This window comes from Polypterus senegalus, chromosome 3 (genome assembly GCF_016835505.1).
Source record: "Polypterus senegalus isolate Bchr_013 chromosome 3, ASM1683550v1, whole genome shotgun sequence".
Taxonomy (NCBI): Eukaryota; Metazoa; Chordata; class Cladistia; order Polypteriformes; family Polypteridae; genus Polypterus; species Polypterus senegalus.
Window position 1 is genome coordinate 290,088,913 of NC_053156.1, and position 14,745 is coordinate 290,103,657.

At 40.8% G+C, this 14,745-nt stretch overlaps 1 protein-coding gene across 1 annotated transcript in view; it reads left to right on the top strand.

The window, feature by feature from the left end:
- The window catches only part of adipor1a (adiponectin receptor 1a), a 39,468-nt gene that overhangs the window by 15,666 nt on the left and 9,057 nt on the right, over positions 1-14,745 (top strand). Inside the window, exons 2-5 of the mRNA XM_039749417.1 lie at positions 1,122-1,259; positions 7,962-8,133; positions 9,001-9,187; positions 12,967-13,154. Of these exons, the coding sequence (XP_039605351.1) occupies positions 1,122-1,259; positions 7,962-8,133; positions 9,001-9,187; positions 12,967-13,154 (685 nt within the window). The remainder of the gene's footprint in view (positions 1-1,121; positions 1,260-7,961; positions 8,134-9,000; positions 9,188-12,966; positions 13,155-14,745) is intronic.

Sequence of the window (14,745 nt, forward strand, 5' to 3'; positions counted from 1 at the left end):
ATTAATGTGCTCAGTTTGCTTTTTATAAGTAAAGAGCTAACATTTTATTTTTTTGTCTGTGGGCTAAATACCAAATCATCAGCAACCTCTGGTATCTCCCAAAATGCTGACCAGAAATTTATGCGAACACGAGGAAATGGGCAGGTGAAATGTCACACGTTTTAGTTCTGAGAATTCCCATCGCACATGAATGCAGTTTTGTAAAGTTTGGACACTACACAGCGTTATAAGCTAGGAAACTGAAGTAGAGGCCTCATCGCACTACACGTGTGTTGGGATTTGGCTGTTGGCCTTGTGCACTGAGCAGACTCTACTGCTTGCAAGTTGCTGCATGGTCACATTTCTTTGTTTGAAACACGTTTAGCAGGTTGACATTACCTTTTAATTAAAGGTGGTGTAACACTCCAAGACATCTATTGTCACAAGTCGTAGCTTGATAATGCAGTGCCTGTGCCCTGCAGCGACTGAACTTCTTGAAAATTTAAAGCACTTGGTCTGTGCTGCCTCCCATGTGATCACTGTGTTGCCATGTCATTTGGCTTGTGTATCCCATTTCCTTTCACACGAACACTCAGTAAAGTGCTGAAGCACCTAACTGGAGTTGCAGTTTATCTCACTTTCCTGTGTGGGTTGACCCAGCTAATGCAGTCAATGTGAGAATTTAATGAGCAAAAAGGTCACTTGATGTTCTAAATTGCACAGTGGGAGTGTGAAGAATATATACATAAATAAAGCTGGATAACACAAATGTTTAACTTCCACGTAAATCCTGCTATTTGCTCACAGATTACGGCAAGACTTGCGTTCCAAAGAAACAAACAGAAAAGTCCTGGCAACACACAGTGTTAAGAAATGTCAAAATTGTTTTGCTAACAACTGGCAAGTGTCGTGTTTAAAAGCCTTTGACTGTTTAATTAGGAGAACATTGAGGCTTTTAGAGTCTGGCCTTGTGCTTCTGTTATTTAATCAAAATAGTCAAGCTGATTGTGTGAATGTGGTTTGAAACAAAACATCTATCCAAGGTAACAGTTTTCTGGTGTATACTACTAGGATCTTCTTAATGTGAAGTATTGTTGTCATAATGTAATGGCAGACTTTTTTTTTTTCCTATGTTTCCAAAGGGGGGAGAGAGGCCGCCGGGGGCTGCAGCCAACGGCGGTGAAGATGAGGAGGAAGAGGAGGAGGAAGGAGTCCGTGTTCTCACCCTTCCTTTGCAAGCTCACCATGCCATGGAGAAAATGGAAGAGTTTGTGTACAAGGTAAGAGCAAAATTACCTGTTAGTGACGCTCAATTCAGAGATTCAAAGGAGAGGTGATACCTGCCACCTAACTCCCCTGAACTATTTTCATCATCTTGGGTCCCTCTGTTACGTGACTGAATGTAGTACACAAACCACGGGCCATGCAGGTTTGACACCAGCCTCTCATCTATCATTATTCACTCTTCTAATTGAGGACCATGATGGCTGTATGTTTTTATTGCATGTTTGGTGCTTTAAATTTTCCAATTATGGAAATACTGATGCAAATTTTATCTGTTTCCAGTATACAGTTAGGTCCATAAGTATTTGGGCAATGATACAATTTTGATAATTTTGGCTCTGTACAACACCACAGTGGATTTGAAATGAAGAAATAATTACATGATTGAAATGTAGGCTTTCAGCATTAATTTAAAGGGTAAGGCATGGGATGTTTAGGAATAGCAGTCATTTTTATGTATGTGCCCTCCATCACCAGGGGCTCAAAGGTATCTGAACAATTGACTGAGAAGCTGGTCTATAGCCAGGTATGAGCAGGTCCCTTGTTATTTTATTAACTATTATGCAGGTGTAAAGTCTGGAGTTCAATCCAAGTGTGGAATTTCAATTTGGATGTTGTCACTGTGAACTCTGAATATGAGGTCCAAAGAGCTCTCCATGCAAGTAGAAAACAAGTCCTCATTAGGCAGAGAAAACAAAATAAATCCATCTGAGAGATGGTAGAAACAGCAGATGTGGTCAAATCAACTATCTGGTACATTCTTAAAGAGAAGGAACGCACTGGTGAGCTTAGGAACCCAGAAGATCTGGACAACCATTGCTGGATGATCACAGAATTCTTTCCTTGGTAAAGAAAAAATAATTCACGTTTTAGCCGAACCAAGAACACTCTCTAGGAGGTAAACCTACCATTGTTAAAGTGCACAATCAAGGGAAGACTTCAAAAAAGTAAATATAGAGGGTTTAACCACAAGGTTCAAACTATTGGTAATCCTTAAGCATAGGAAGGACACATTAGACTTACCAGAAAAAAAAAAGTCCAGTTTTGGAACAGTTTTCTTTAGACAAATGAAACTAAGATCAGTATGTACCAGAATGATGGACGGAGAAGAGTATGAAGAAGACAAGGAATAGCTTGTGATTTTTAGCATACCACATTACCTGTGAAACATGTTGGAGGCCGTGTTATGGCATGGACATGTGTGACTGCCAATGAAAGAGGGTCACTAGTGTGATCTGATGATAAGACTACTAACAAAAGTTGCAGGATGATTTCTGAAATGTAGAGGGATCACATTCAGCCAAATGCAGCAAAAGTGATAGGACAGTGCTTCACAGTACAGACGGACACGAAGACAAAACATACTGCGAAAGCAAACAAAGTGCTTTTCAAGGAAAAGAAGCGCAATATTCTTCAATGGCCAAGTCAGTCAACTGGACATGCATTTCACCTGCTGAAGGCAAAAAGTCAAACGAACAAGTAGCACCTGAAGACAGCTGCAGTAAAGGACTGGCAAAGCATCACTAGGGTGGAAACCCAGCTCTTGGGGATGGCCATGGGTTCCAGACTTCAGGAAGTTACTGACTGCAAAGGATTTTCAACCAAGTATTGAAAATGATCGTTATATTCATGATTATGTTAGTTTGTCCAAATACTTATGGGCCCCTGGAAATTTCGAGTTCATGTATGAAAATGGCTGTCTTTTCTAAATTGCTCATACAACGTTTTTGTTAAATGCCTTAAATTAAAGCTACAAGTGTACACTTCAATCACATCTTGATTGCTTCATTTCAAATCCACTGTGGTGGTGCACAGAGCTAAACTTATGAAAATTGTATCACAGTCCAAATACTTACAGACTTAACTGTATATAATTTACTGGATTGTATGTATTTAGGTCAGTTTCAAATTGACGCCTTTTTTGGTACTTGGCAGAATTTGCTACCTTTCAGAACTTGAACATGAACGTCATCCTTAGGCAGAAATAAGCAACCTGCGTCTCTATAGTCTGTTGGTATACAGTGCTATGGTGAAAATATTCAACCCCTTGGTGTTTGTCCAGTTTTGTCACATTACGACCTGTAATGGGGGGGTGGGGTATGTGTGGTGTAGGTAACACTACTATTATGAAGTTGCAAAATATTTTTTATTGTGACATTAAAAATAATTAAGAAAACAAAACATATTGAGTGTGCATACAGTAGGTATTCACTCGCCAAAGTCAATACTTTGCAGAGCCCCCTTTTTTCAGCAGTTATATGTGGAAGCCTCTTGTTGAATGTCTCTATTAGATTGGCACATCTTGACAATGTGATCTTCACCCATTTATCAAGGCGAAACTGCTCCATCTTCTTCAAGATCGATGGGTTGTGTTGGTGTACAGCAATCTTGAGGTCATGCCACCGATTCTCCATTTGATCGAGTTCTGGGCTTTGACAAGGCCATTCCAAGATGTTTAAATGTTTCCCTTTAAATCACTCCAAGATAGCTTTAGCAGTGTGTTAAGGGTCATTTATTGTCCTGCTGGAAGGTGAGCCTTCATCCCAGTCTCAAATCTCTGGCAGACTGAAACAGATTTTCCTCAAGAACTGCTCTGTATTTAGTGTCATCCATCTTTCCTTCAGTCTTGATCAGTTTACCTGTCCCCACAGCATGATGCTGCCACCACCATGCTTCACTATGGGAATAGTATTCTCAGAGTGATGGGAAGTGTTGGGTTTGCACCACACATGTGTCGTTAACCCAGGATGGACAAAGTTCAATAACAGACCAGTGAACCACCTTTCATGTGTTTGGGAAGTCCACCACATACCACTGGGCAAACTCCAAACATTTTTGGTAATTTTTTTCTTTAAACGATATATATTTTTTTTTTTCTGGCAACACTTCTACAAAGCCCTGCTATGTGGGCAGTACAGTATGTCTTAAGGTGGTCCTATGGAAAGATATTCTGTTCTCCGCTGTGAATCTTTGGATTTCATTTAGTGTTATCCTTAGTGTCTTTGGTGCATCTCTGATTAATGCCCTTCTTTCTCGGTCCTTGAGTTTTGGTAGGCGGCCTTCACTTGTCAGGTTTGTAGTGATGCCATATTCTTCCCATTTTGTAATAATGGATTTAATGGTGCTCCGTCGGATATTCTACATTTGAGATATGTTTTTATGACCCATACTTGATCTGTACTTTTTTACAACTTTGTCTCTGACCAGTTTGGAGTACTCCTTGGTCTTCATGTTGCTTGCTTAGAGGTGTTGCAGAGTCAGGGGGGCTTTTCAGAACAGGTCTGTTTATACAGATATCGTGTGACAGATCACATGTCACTTTGATTGCACACAAGTGTCCCTAATCAGCTAATTATGTGACTTCTGCAGTTATTTGGTTGGACCAGATCTTACTTTGGGGTTTCATATCAAAGAAGATGATTACATATGCACTCAAAGCTTTTCAGTTTTTCCTTTTTTTTTTTTTTTTTTATATACAAGGTATCCATCTATCCATCCTCTTCTGCTTATCCGAGATCGCGTCGTGGGGGCAGCAGCTTGAGCAGAGATGCCCAAACTTCCTTCTCCCCGGCCACTTCTAGCTCTCTTGGGGCAATCCCAAGGTGTTCCCAGGCCAGCCAGGAGACATAGTCCCTCCAGCGTTTCCTGGGTCTTCCCCGGGGCCTCCTCCCGGTTGGACGTGCCCGGAACACCTCACCAGGGAGGCATCCAGGAGGCATTCTGATCAGATGCCCGAGCCACCTCATCTGACTCCTCTTGAAATGGAGGAGCAGCGGCTCTACTCTGAGCTCCTCCCGGATGACCAAGCTTCTCACCTTATCTTTACGGGAAAGCCCAGACACCCTGCAGAGGAAACTCATTTCAGCTGCTTGTATTCGCGATCTCGTTCTTTCGGTCACTACCCATAGCTCATGACCATAGGTGAGGGTAAGAACGTAGATCAACTGGTAAATTGAGAGCTTTGCCTTACGGCTCAGCTCCTTTTTCACCACGACAGACCGATGCAGAGCCCGCATCATTGTGGATGCCACACCGATCCGCCTGTCGATCTCACGCTCCATTCTTCCCTCACTCGTGAACAAGACCCCGAGATACTTGAACTCCTCCACTTGGGGAAGGATCTCTCCCCCAACCCTGAGAGGGCACTCCACCCTTTTCCGGCTGAGGACCATGCTCTCGGATATGGAGGTGCTGATTCCTATCCCAGCCGCTTCACACTCAGCTGCGAACCGATCCAGAGAGAGCTTGAAGATCACGGCCTGATGAAGCAAACAGGACAACATCATCTGCAAAAAGCAGTGACCCAATCCTGAGTCCACCAAACCGGACCCCCTCGCCGCCCTGGCTGTGCCTAGAAATTCTGTCCATAAAAGTTAGGAACAGAATCGGTGACAAAGGGCAGTCCTGGCGGAGTCCAACTCTCACTGGAAACGGGTTCGACTTACTGCCGGCAATGCGGACCCAGCTCTGACACTGGTTGTACAGGGACCGAACAGCCCTTATCAGGGGGTCCGGTACCCCATACTCCAGGAGCACCCCCCACAGGATTCCCCAAGGGACATGGTTGAACGCCTTTTCCAAGTCAACAAAACACATGTAGACTGGTTGGGCAAACTCCCATGCACCCTCCAGGACTCTGCTAAGTGTGTAGAGCTGGTCCACTGTTCCGCGACCAGGACGAAAACCACACTGTTCCTCCTGAATCCGGTTCGACTGTCTGACAGACCCCCGAATAGACTTTTCCAGGGAGGCTGAGGAGTGTGATCCCTCTGTATTTGGAACACACCCTCCGGTACCCCTTAAAGAGGGGGACCACCGCCCTGGTCTGCCAATCCAGAGGCACTGGATACAAGGTATTTTATGTTAATTCCACTTCAACAATTTGAACTATATTGTTAAGTCCTTTAAATAAAATCCAAATGAAAATCCATGTTAATTCCAGTTTATGATGCAACAAAACAGGACAAACACCAAGGGGGTGAATACGTTTGCAAGGCACTGTACAATTCCAGAAACAGGACACATTTTACAGTAATACCCCTGGGAGGGAACCAGATTACCTGGTTAGGGTAAAGTACAAAATAAGTCGAACGAAGGATTTTTTGACAGCTTGAATATGCCATTAATTAATACTTAGCTGCACAGAAATTCTGTAGCATTCAAGGAATTAATTTGTTGTTCATTAATCTAAAAATAAGGATGCCAAGCCAATAATCATCTATCCATTTTTATAAGTTCAGTATTATTATCTGTTATCAGTTAGATGAATCCAACCTCCATCATTGCAATTAAATTTACCAGGAACAGTGCCGTGAAAAACTATCTGCCCCATTCTGATATTGTCTATTTTGTATATTTAAGTGAATAACTTCAGATGTTTAGAAAAAAATGTTATCTACTATATTATAATAGCGTTAAGGTCTGTGTGTCCAGTTCTTCTGAGCAAACTCAGGTCAGTTTGGCTTTGATGACACGATTAAAAGAGGAAATGTAAGTGTGAGACACAAGGAGAGGAGTAAAAGTGTAGGAGGCACACTGAGAGTTGCTTTCAAATGACGGAAAGAATAAAGGTGGACAGGAGGAGAGGAATGCGTCTTGAAATTACAGAGTCTGAGGTTTTACGGGAATACACTCTAGTGGGGTTCAGACACAACATTGGTGCAGAGGAAAGGTGCTTAAAGTACACATAGGGCAAGAGATAGGAAATATTTTTAAATGTATTCTGTCTTTAATAGGTAATGTGACTGGTATTAGGTAAAGTGAGTAGTCTTACAACACTGTTTTAAAATTGTTACTTAATATATTTAAGTAACTCCTGTATTGCCGATGTGAAATGGTAATTGCTCCTGTAGACGCTCATTCAAACAGCTGACAAAAATTAATTGATAATTCAACTTTGCTCACTAAACACAGTCCGACCTGAGTGCAGCCAGCCTTGTTGAATCCAAGCCTCCAAATATATAAACCCTCCTCATTAGAGTGAAGTAGTCCCCACAACATTCATATAAAACACTTGATTCTGTCAAAAGAAATCGCAGAACAGATGAGGAAAAATATTGTTCAACCTTACCAGTCAGGAAAGGGATGCAAAGCCATTTCTAAGCTGCAGCACTGTACCACACCAGAGCCAGAGTCACTGTCTCCAAATGATGAACATTTGGAATAACGGGAAATCTTCGCAGGAAAGAACAGCCTCCCAAAATTACTTGAAGGGCATAGCAACAATTTATGCAAAGAAGTCACAGGAGGTCTAAGACGAACATCCAAAGAACTACAGGCCTTTCTAATCTCAGCTAAGGTCAGTGTCCGTAACTCCCTGACAAGAAAGACTCCGAATAAAAATGAAATTCATGGGAGAGAAGCATTATGATCCTAGAGTAACATTAGTATTAAAATTATAGTGGCAATTGAATTTTGATATGGGTGGTAGGACTGGTGGATGACTTTGTCCTTTGAATAAAGAATCTCTTGTATGTTCTTTTTCTCTAATATTGAACTTTGTCTAAAGGTCTGAGGTGATTCAATGTCTACAATATATAAAAATGGGATATTAGGAAGGGGCAAATTAATTTTCCACAACATTATCAATAAACCATTCTTCTTGTGATGTATATTGCGTTTATTTTAAATATATAAACAGTTGCTTGAATTTTACCCTGTATTCCTATAACAAAGATCTTTTTCCCTTCATGAATAAGGTTTGGGAAGGGCGCTGGCGAGTAATTCCATACCACGTGCTACCTGACTGGCTAAAGGATAACGATTACCTGCTTCATGGGCATAGGCCTCCAATGCCTTCCTTCCGTGCTTGCTTTGGGAGCATCTTTCGGATTCACACAGAGACGGGAAACATCTGGACACATCTGCTAGGTAAACCTAAGACTGTCGTCTTCTTTGATTCTCAGGGTCAATGTCTTTGTCATATTTATTCGAGCAAACATTGTCGAGCATGTGGCAGAAGTACTTTCTACTAGGAAGGGCAGCATGTGGAAGACGCAGACATTGACTAAGACACTTGACATCAGTCCACCATGCTGCTGTTCTGTATCTTGATGTTAAAAGTCCATTTGGATAAAGGTGTCAGGCAGATGTTCAGTAATAACAATAATGATGATAATGATGTACTTTTATGTGTTTTGGGGTGTAACAGCAAACTTAGAAATCATAACTGTGCTGCAAAATTTCTGCACCATAACAACTGCTTCCAGTTTAGACAGAAGAACAGACCAATACCTAGTTATTATCTAAGACTAAGTTATCATAAGGATTGGGGCAATGCTTATAATAGATATCCCATGCTTCATATTATAAGACCCTGGTAGAGGTCTGTGAAATACCGACTTTTTTGATCCCAGTCCATTCTGTTCCATATCCACCCACTCTCTTCTGCAAAAGGTTCCATTCTTCTCCTGACTGCATTACCGTTTTCCACAACATCATTAGTGTCATTTAAAATTCAGTTAACTTGTACATGTTGGGCTATAAGAGCAATTTTGGGCGGTTGCTTGTGAACTCATCTGCTAATCTTGTTAGGTTAACCCTAACCCTTTTTCATTTTTATGATCAATGTTGTCTTTAAGATTATATATTTGTATTGATGTATAATTTGTATGAGCCTCATAAATCAAAATCTGGGCAATTGGTGACTTTTTTACAATTACTGTATGTATTTATGTCTTTTTATATTTTCTATAAATGTGTTTTTTTTTTTTTTGTTTTTTTTTTGATAACCCCTAGGACTAATTTTGTTTCTGGCCTTGGGAATCCTCACCATGTTCAGGCCAAATGTCTACTTTATGGCCCCCCTGCAGGAGAAGGTGGTTTTTGGAATGTTCTTCTTGGGTGCTGTATTGTGTCTAAGTTTTTCATGGCTCTTCCACACGGTCTACTGCCATTCCGAGAAGGTCTCCCGCACATTCTCAAAGTAAGATTGACATTCGCTCATTCCCTCCAACCCCTACCCCCCATTTAATGTACTTAACTGCCTTCTATTTCACAGAAAGTGTTATCCATTTATCTTCCAAATGTGATAGTCTTTTTGCTGTGTTGCACTCAGGTCTTTTTTTTCCCCATGTTCATACAGTTGTGGCCAAAGGTTTTCTTCCACCATGGCTAAAGATATTCAACCTCCATGTTTCAAAACTTCGTACATGTCGTAGTACTATACATTCTCTGTGTTATGTCAAGTAGGGTATCTACTTTATTCCCATAAGTGGCAAAGTCAAAATAATAGCTATGAAGCAGCCTTTATTTATTAAATCAGACTCTCAGTGAGTCAAAGTTAACAAATACCAAGTTGAATGTCTATTTGAACAGCCTTGAAGATTACAGACATTTACTTTAGAAACTTCTGATTGGATTCTGCAGTTTGGTAAAAGAAACTGAGAAACTATGGATCTGTTTAGCCTGTCTGTAAAGACGTGTGAAAATCAACAGACAAAAGACCAGAGACTGGAGGTATTAAACCACAGCCTATTTCAACAAGTCTCCAAAAGTTCCAGAACAGGCCACCTTGACATAAACACACAATCACAGTCAGTGATTACATTCAGTAAAGCTTCCGAACTACACAGCTTCAAAGTTATTCTGCTGGGCCCTTCTCAAAAGTTCAATGGCTTAAATAATCATTAGTTTGCCCATTGGTGGATCAAAAAGTAAACACACGGTCACTTTGAATACCTAGTTTAAAGCTAAATCTTTGGAGGACTGCCTTTGCATCTATATGAACTTTAAAAAAATATATTGGTTTTCTTGTGGTGGGTTGGCGCCCTGCCCGAGGTTTGTTTTCCTGCCTTGCGCCCTGTGTTGGCTGGGATTGGCTCCAGCAGACCCCGGTGACCCTGTACTTAGGATATAGCGGGTTGCATAATGGATGGATGGATATTGGTTTTCCTTGATAGATGCAAGTTTTTAAATTGTTCAGATGGGTATGAGATGTCGGATTGCTCTTATTCTTAGCATACTGCAGGCTAGTGGGAGTTACTGCTCTATGAAAACAGCAAGTACGAGGTATGTCTATTAAATAACGAGACTGTGATTCCACCTAGTAAACAAAGCAGTCAGAACCGGTTATAACTGCATGCGTGGTGACCTTGAACATGTCTGAACGTGCATGAGAAGCAGCCACACTCTATGACATTCAGTTGATTGTGAGTCGCCATTTAGTTTGGTTGTGTTTTCTGTAGTGTGCCAAAAAAAAATGCTAAGTTTAAAAGTTGGAACGACGTGTCAATTTGAAATTTTTGTTAAAATTGCACAAAACACAAACAGAATGCTTACTACAGCTTATGGGAATGACTGCCTGTCTCATGCACGTGTGTTTGAGTGGCACAAAAGATTCAACCAGGGACGTGAGAATGTTGAAGATGATGAACGCCCTGAACCAAGAATGAAAAAAGCTTGTCAAAGCAAGTCAAAATTCAAAGCCATGCACATTGTGTTTTTCGAAATCAGGGGTGTAATTTTGGAAGAATGGGTTCCAGAAGGCTCAACAGTTAACCAGCATTATTATAAGGAAGTTTTGATAAAGCTGAGAGAAAAAGTCAGAAAAAAATGGCCGCAACTGTGGGAAAATGGTTTCATTCTTCACCAGGACAATGCGCCTGCTCATACGGCACTTTCTATAAAGCAGTTTTTGACCGACAAGCACATTACTACACTTGAACATCCTCCATATTCGCCCGATTTAGCACTGTGTGACTTTTATCTTTTCCCAAAAGTTAAATCATTGCTTAACGGGACACGGTTTGAGTCAGTTGATGCTGTAAAGAAGAAAACGGCGGATGTGTTAAAACAGCTGACAGAAATTGATGTGCTCCATGCCTTCGACCAGTGGAAAACAAGACTGCAGCAATGTATTGGTGCAAATGGGGAGTATATTGAAGGGGAGAAGCATTACATTTGTAATACATATAAATAAAGGTTAGTCATTTAATCAGTCCTGTTATTTAATAGATACACCTCGTATAAGTTCGTCCAGGCTGTGGACTGACAGGAACCCTGTTGTGCCATCAAAGGAAAAGGCACTTGCCTGTTCAGTCCTAAAGCAAAAATAATTCATACACTAAAGGAAAAATATACAAGTGTACCATAGACTTAGTTTTCCTGTGGTGGACTGGCACCCCTCCATGATCCTGTTCAGGAATAAGTGGGCTAGTAAAGTTAAAACTGCACAAATTAAGATAATCAAATGGTTATCTAGCCTCTCTCTTTAAACATTTCACAGACAAGACTGTCCAGAAGAGCATCCAAGACCTTGGCTGTGATATGAGAGGGAACAGAGTATATCCGTCATTGGGATTAGAGTACAGTATAATGACATTGCTTCATCCATCTATTATCGTGTCCCATAATGGGATGGAAGACTCACCACAAACCACCACATACTTGGGGGTTAATGCACCCCTGGATGCCAAATACTTTTTTGCTACACTTTTTGAGTAAATGTCACAGTTCACAAAGAAAATGTGAAATTTTAATGGAACACATTTTTTTTTTCCCATGCAAAGAGCATCACAATTACTGCAACACTGATCATTTTACACACCGCCAATGAACTGTAAAAACTTAATTGATTGTTGCAGTAGTTTTTTTAATTATATGTACAAGGTGCAACTGACGCCATTGATGAAATTCAGTATCACAGAGCCAGCTGTGCTTGAGCTGGCTGCACGCAAGCACACAGAGGTAAGCGCTGATTCCTGCAGGCTAGTCTAGTGCAGCGGCTGAATCCCAGGGACTGTGAGGCTGATTCGTTAAGGGGCGCCAGTGGTCATGAGCTGGCTGCTCAACGAATGTACGGCACAGACTGATCAGCTCCGGCGTGCTGGCAAATTGCTCTGGAAAACAACTTTAGCTGGTTGCAGAGTTCAATGAATATATGTTGCCGAATATTCTTTGCTCCGGCGTGCTTCCAAATTGCACTGGGAACCGACTTTAGCTGGTTGCAGCATTCAACGAATGTACTTTGCCGAATATACTCTGCTCCGGTGTGCTGGCAAATTACATTGGGAACCGACTATAGCCAGTTCCGGCGGTTTAAGGGTTAGGTTAATGAGTACACAACCCAACTCTAAACCAGAGGTCTACAGAATTAGTTCTCGAGAGCCATAGTGGCTGCAGGTTATTGTTCCAACCAAATTGCTTAATTAGAGTCCTTGCCAATAACAGATCTTATTTAATTTTATGTGCTCTTAGTGTTTTTATTCTGTCATGTTTGATCATTCTTATATCATAGATTTTTTTTTTTCCTGTCCAAGGATGCCATCCAAAGTATTTTTAGCCTGAAGTGAATGAGTAATTCTCAGTCCTTCACTTTTCTAAATTCTGATTCCTTCCAAATATTTTATTTAACCAGATAGTTCATGATGAATACACACAGATGTAAACAACAACAACAATTTAGGTGAAGAACTGCTGGTTCCTTTTGTTATTTGTATCTCCCTTCTAATAAGGAACAATTAAAACAGTGAATGCTGCTGTTTTACACTACAATATGTAATTAAGGGTGGGAAATTTTAACAAGAGAGACAAGTAAAATGAAGCATAAAAATCCTGCTTGAGCAGTAAGTGCTTCAACAGCAGGAATTGCCTTCTCAATAAGAAATTGGGTTGGAACAAACCTGCTGCCACTATAGGCCTTGAGGACTGACTTTGTAGACCCCTGCTCTAAACCCTTAACTTTATATTGTTCTTTCTTTGCAGACTTGACTACTCTGGCATTGCCCTGCTCATCATGGGGAGCTTTGTCCCTTGGCTTTATTACTCCTTCTACTGTTCTCCTCAGCCCCGTCTCATCTACCTCTCCATTGTGTGCGTACTGGGCATCACCGCCATCATTGTGGCCCAGTGGGACCGCTTTGCCACACCAAAACATCGTCCCACCCGCGCAGGTAAAGTATTTGTTTTAGGAATCATTCGTTGGGATATTTTAAACCTCCTTTCATGATTTCAAATTTGAGTGGAGATTGATTATTGTTTTCTCTCTTCTATGACAGCCTTCCAGTAATCTTTGTCATCTTTTTTACGCCCACTGTGTTTTATATGGAAAGTGTCCATGAAAGGCACTATACTAGCCTCTTAGGTTATTTTTTTTGGTGAACAAGAATAAATACTCTTATGCTGTACCTTAGCTTATTAACCTTGATTTATACAGTATGCACACCTGATAGTATTCCCTCCAGGAAACTCCGCAATGGCTAACTGCATGCTGCTGGATCCACTGCTTATAGTTTGCTTCCAGTACTCCGCAATGGCTAACTGCATGCTGCTGGATCCACTGCTTATAGTTTGCTTCCAGTTTTTTATTTAACGTTGATAGGATGAACATGGATGTATCTCCATTTTCTTTCAGGACCTGAGTTGGTCAGAGAGATAGATAGATAGATAGATACATACATACATACATACATACATACATACTTTATTAATCCCAAGGGGAAATTCACATAATCCAGCAGTGGTGAGGCAGCAGCCGCTCCATGGTCTTCATCACATGTGACGTCAGAGCAACAGGCTGGAAGTCATTCGGCTCACCAGGACGTGATACCTTTGGGACTGGGGTGATACACGATGTTTTCCAAAGCCTCGGGACTCTCCCCTGTTCCAGGCTCAGGTTGAAAATGCCCTGTAGAGGACTCCCCAGCTCCAACGCACAGGCCTTCAGCAGTCGTGGCGATATACCATCTGGACCCGCTGCTTTGCTGGCACGAAGTCTTTGGAGCATCTTCTATCTCCTCAGCAATTACTGGTCTCAGTAAACACAAGATAGTTTCTGAGAGAGAGAGAGAGAGAGAGCACTTTGAGCTACTGTTTGTATGAAAATGTGCTATATCAATAATTGTTGTTGTTATATATAAATACTTTTTAAAAACCACACTTCTATTAAGTTAAAAAGTGTACTAAAAGGTAAAACATAAGTCTGTCATACATCACTCGTAAAATAAAAGCGTGGGTGGCTTTTTAGTGTTGGGTTTGTTTTAGTATAATTTTATAATCAATATTTTAACACTTCCTTTAATCTTTCTATCCGTTACTAGCGCCATCTATTGGTGAAATCTTGAACTATACTTCCTATGAAAATTTCATTTCTTAATTGGCATGGATTAGTTGATCAATTAGTGAAACTGATTATTGATTCATGTTTTGTCATCGGAAGTTCGATCGGATCGAACTCATGACCTTTTGATTACCAGTCAGCAGCTGATACCATTACGCTACCAAGGAAATTGTAGCAAGTGTGTGTCGATGTGGCATGCTAAGGTGGCTTTTCTTCTGCAGTTATATTTTTGAATAAAAGCATACTTGTTCTGTTATATTTGTACCTTTCGTGAAAGTGTTTCTTTGATATTTGGACTTCAGGCTTCATACATTATATAGTTTATACCTACATTTTGTCATTTACTACTACAATATGAAAAACGTTTCCGTTTTTAAAATGTGTTTACACGGATTACTGTAGAAACGGAACACATGTGAAATGCG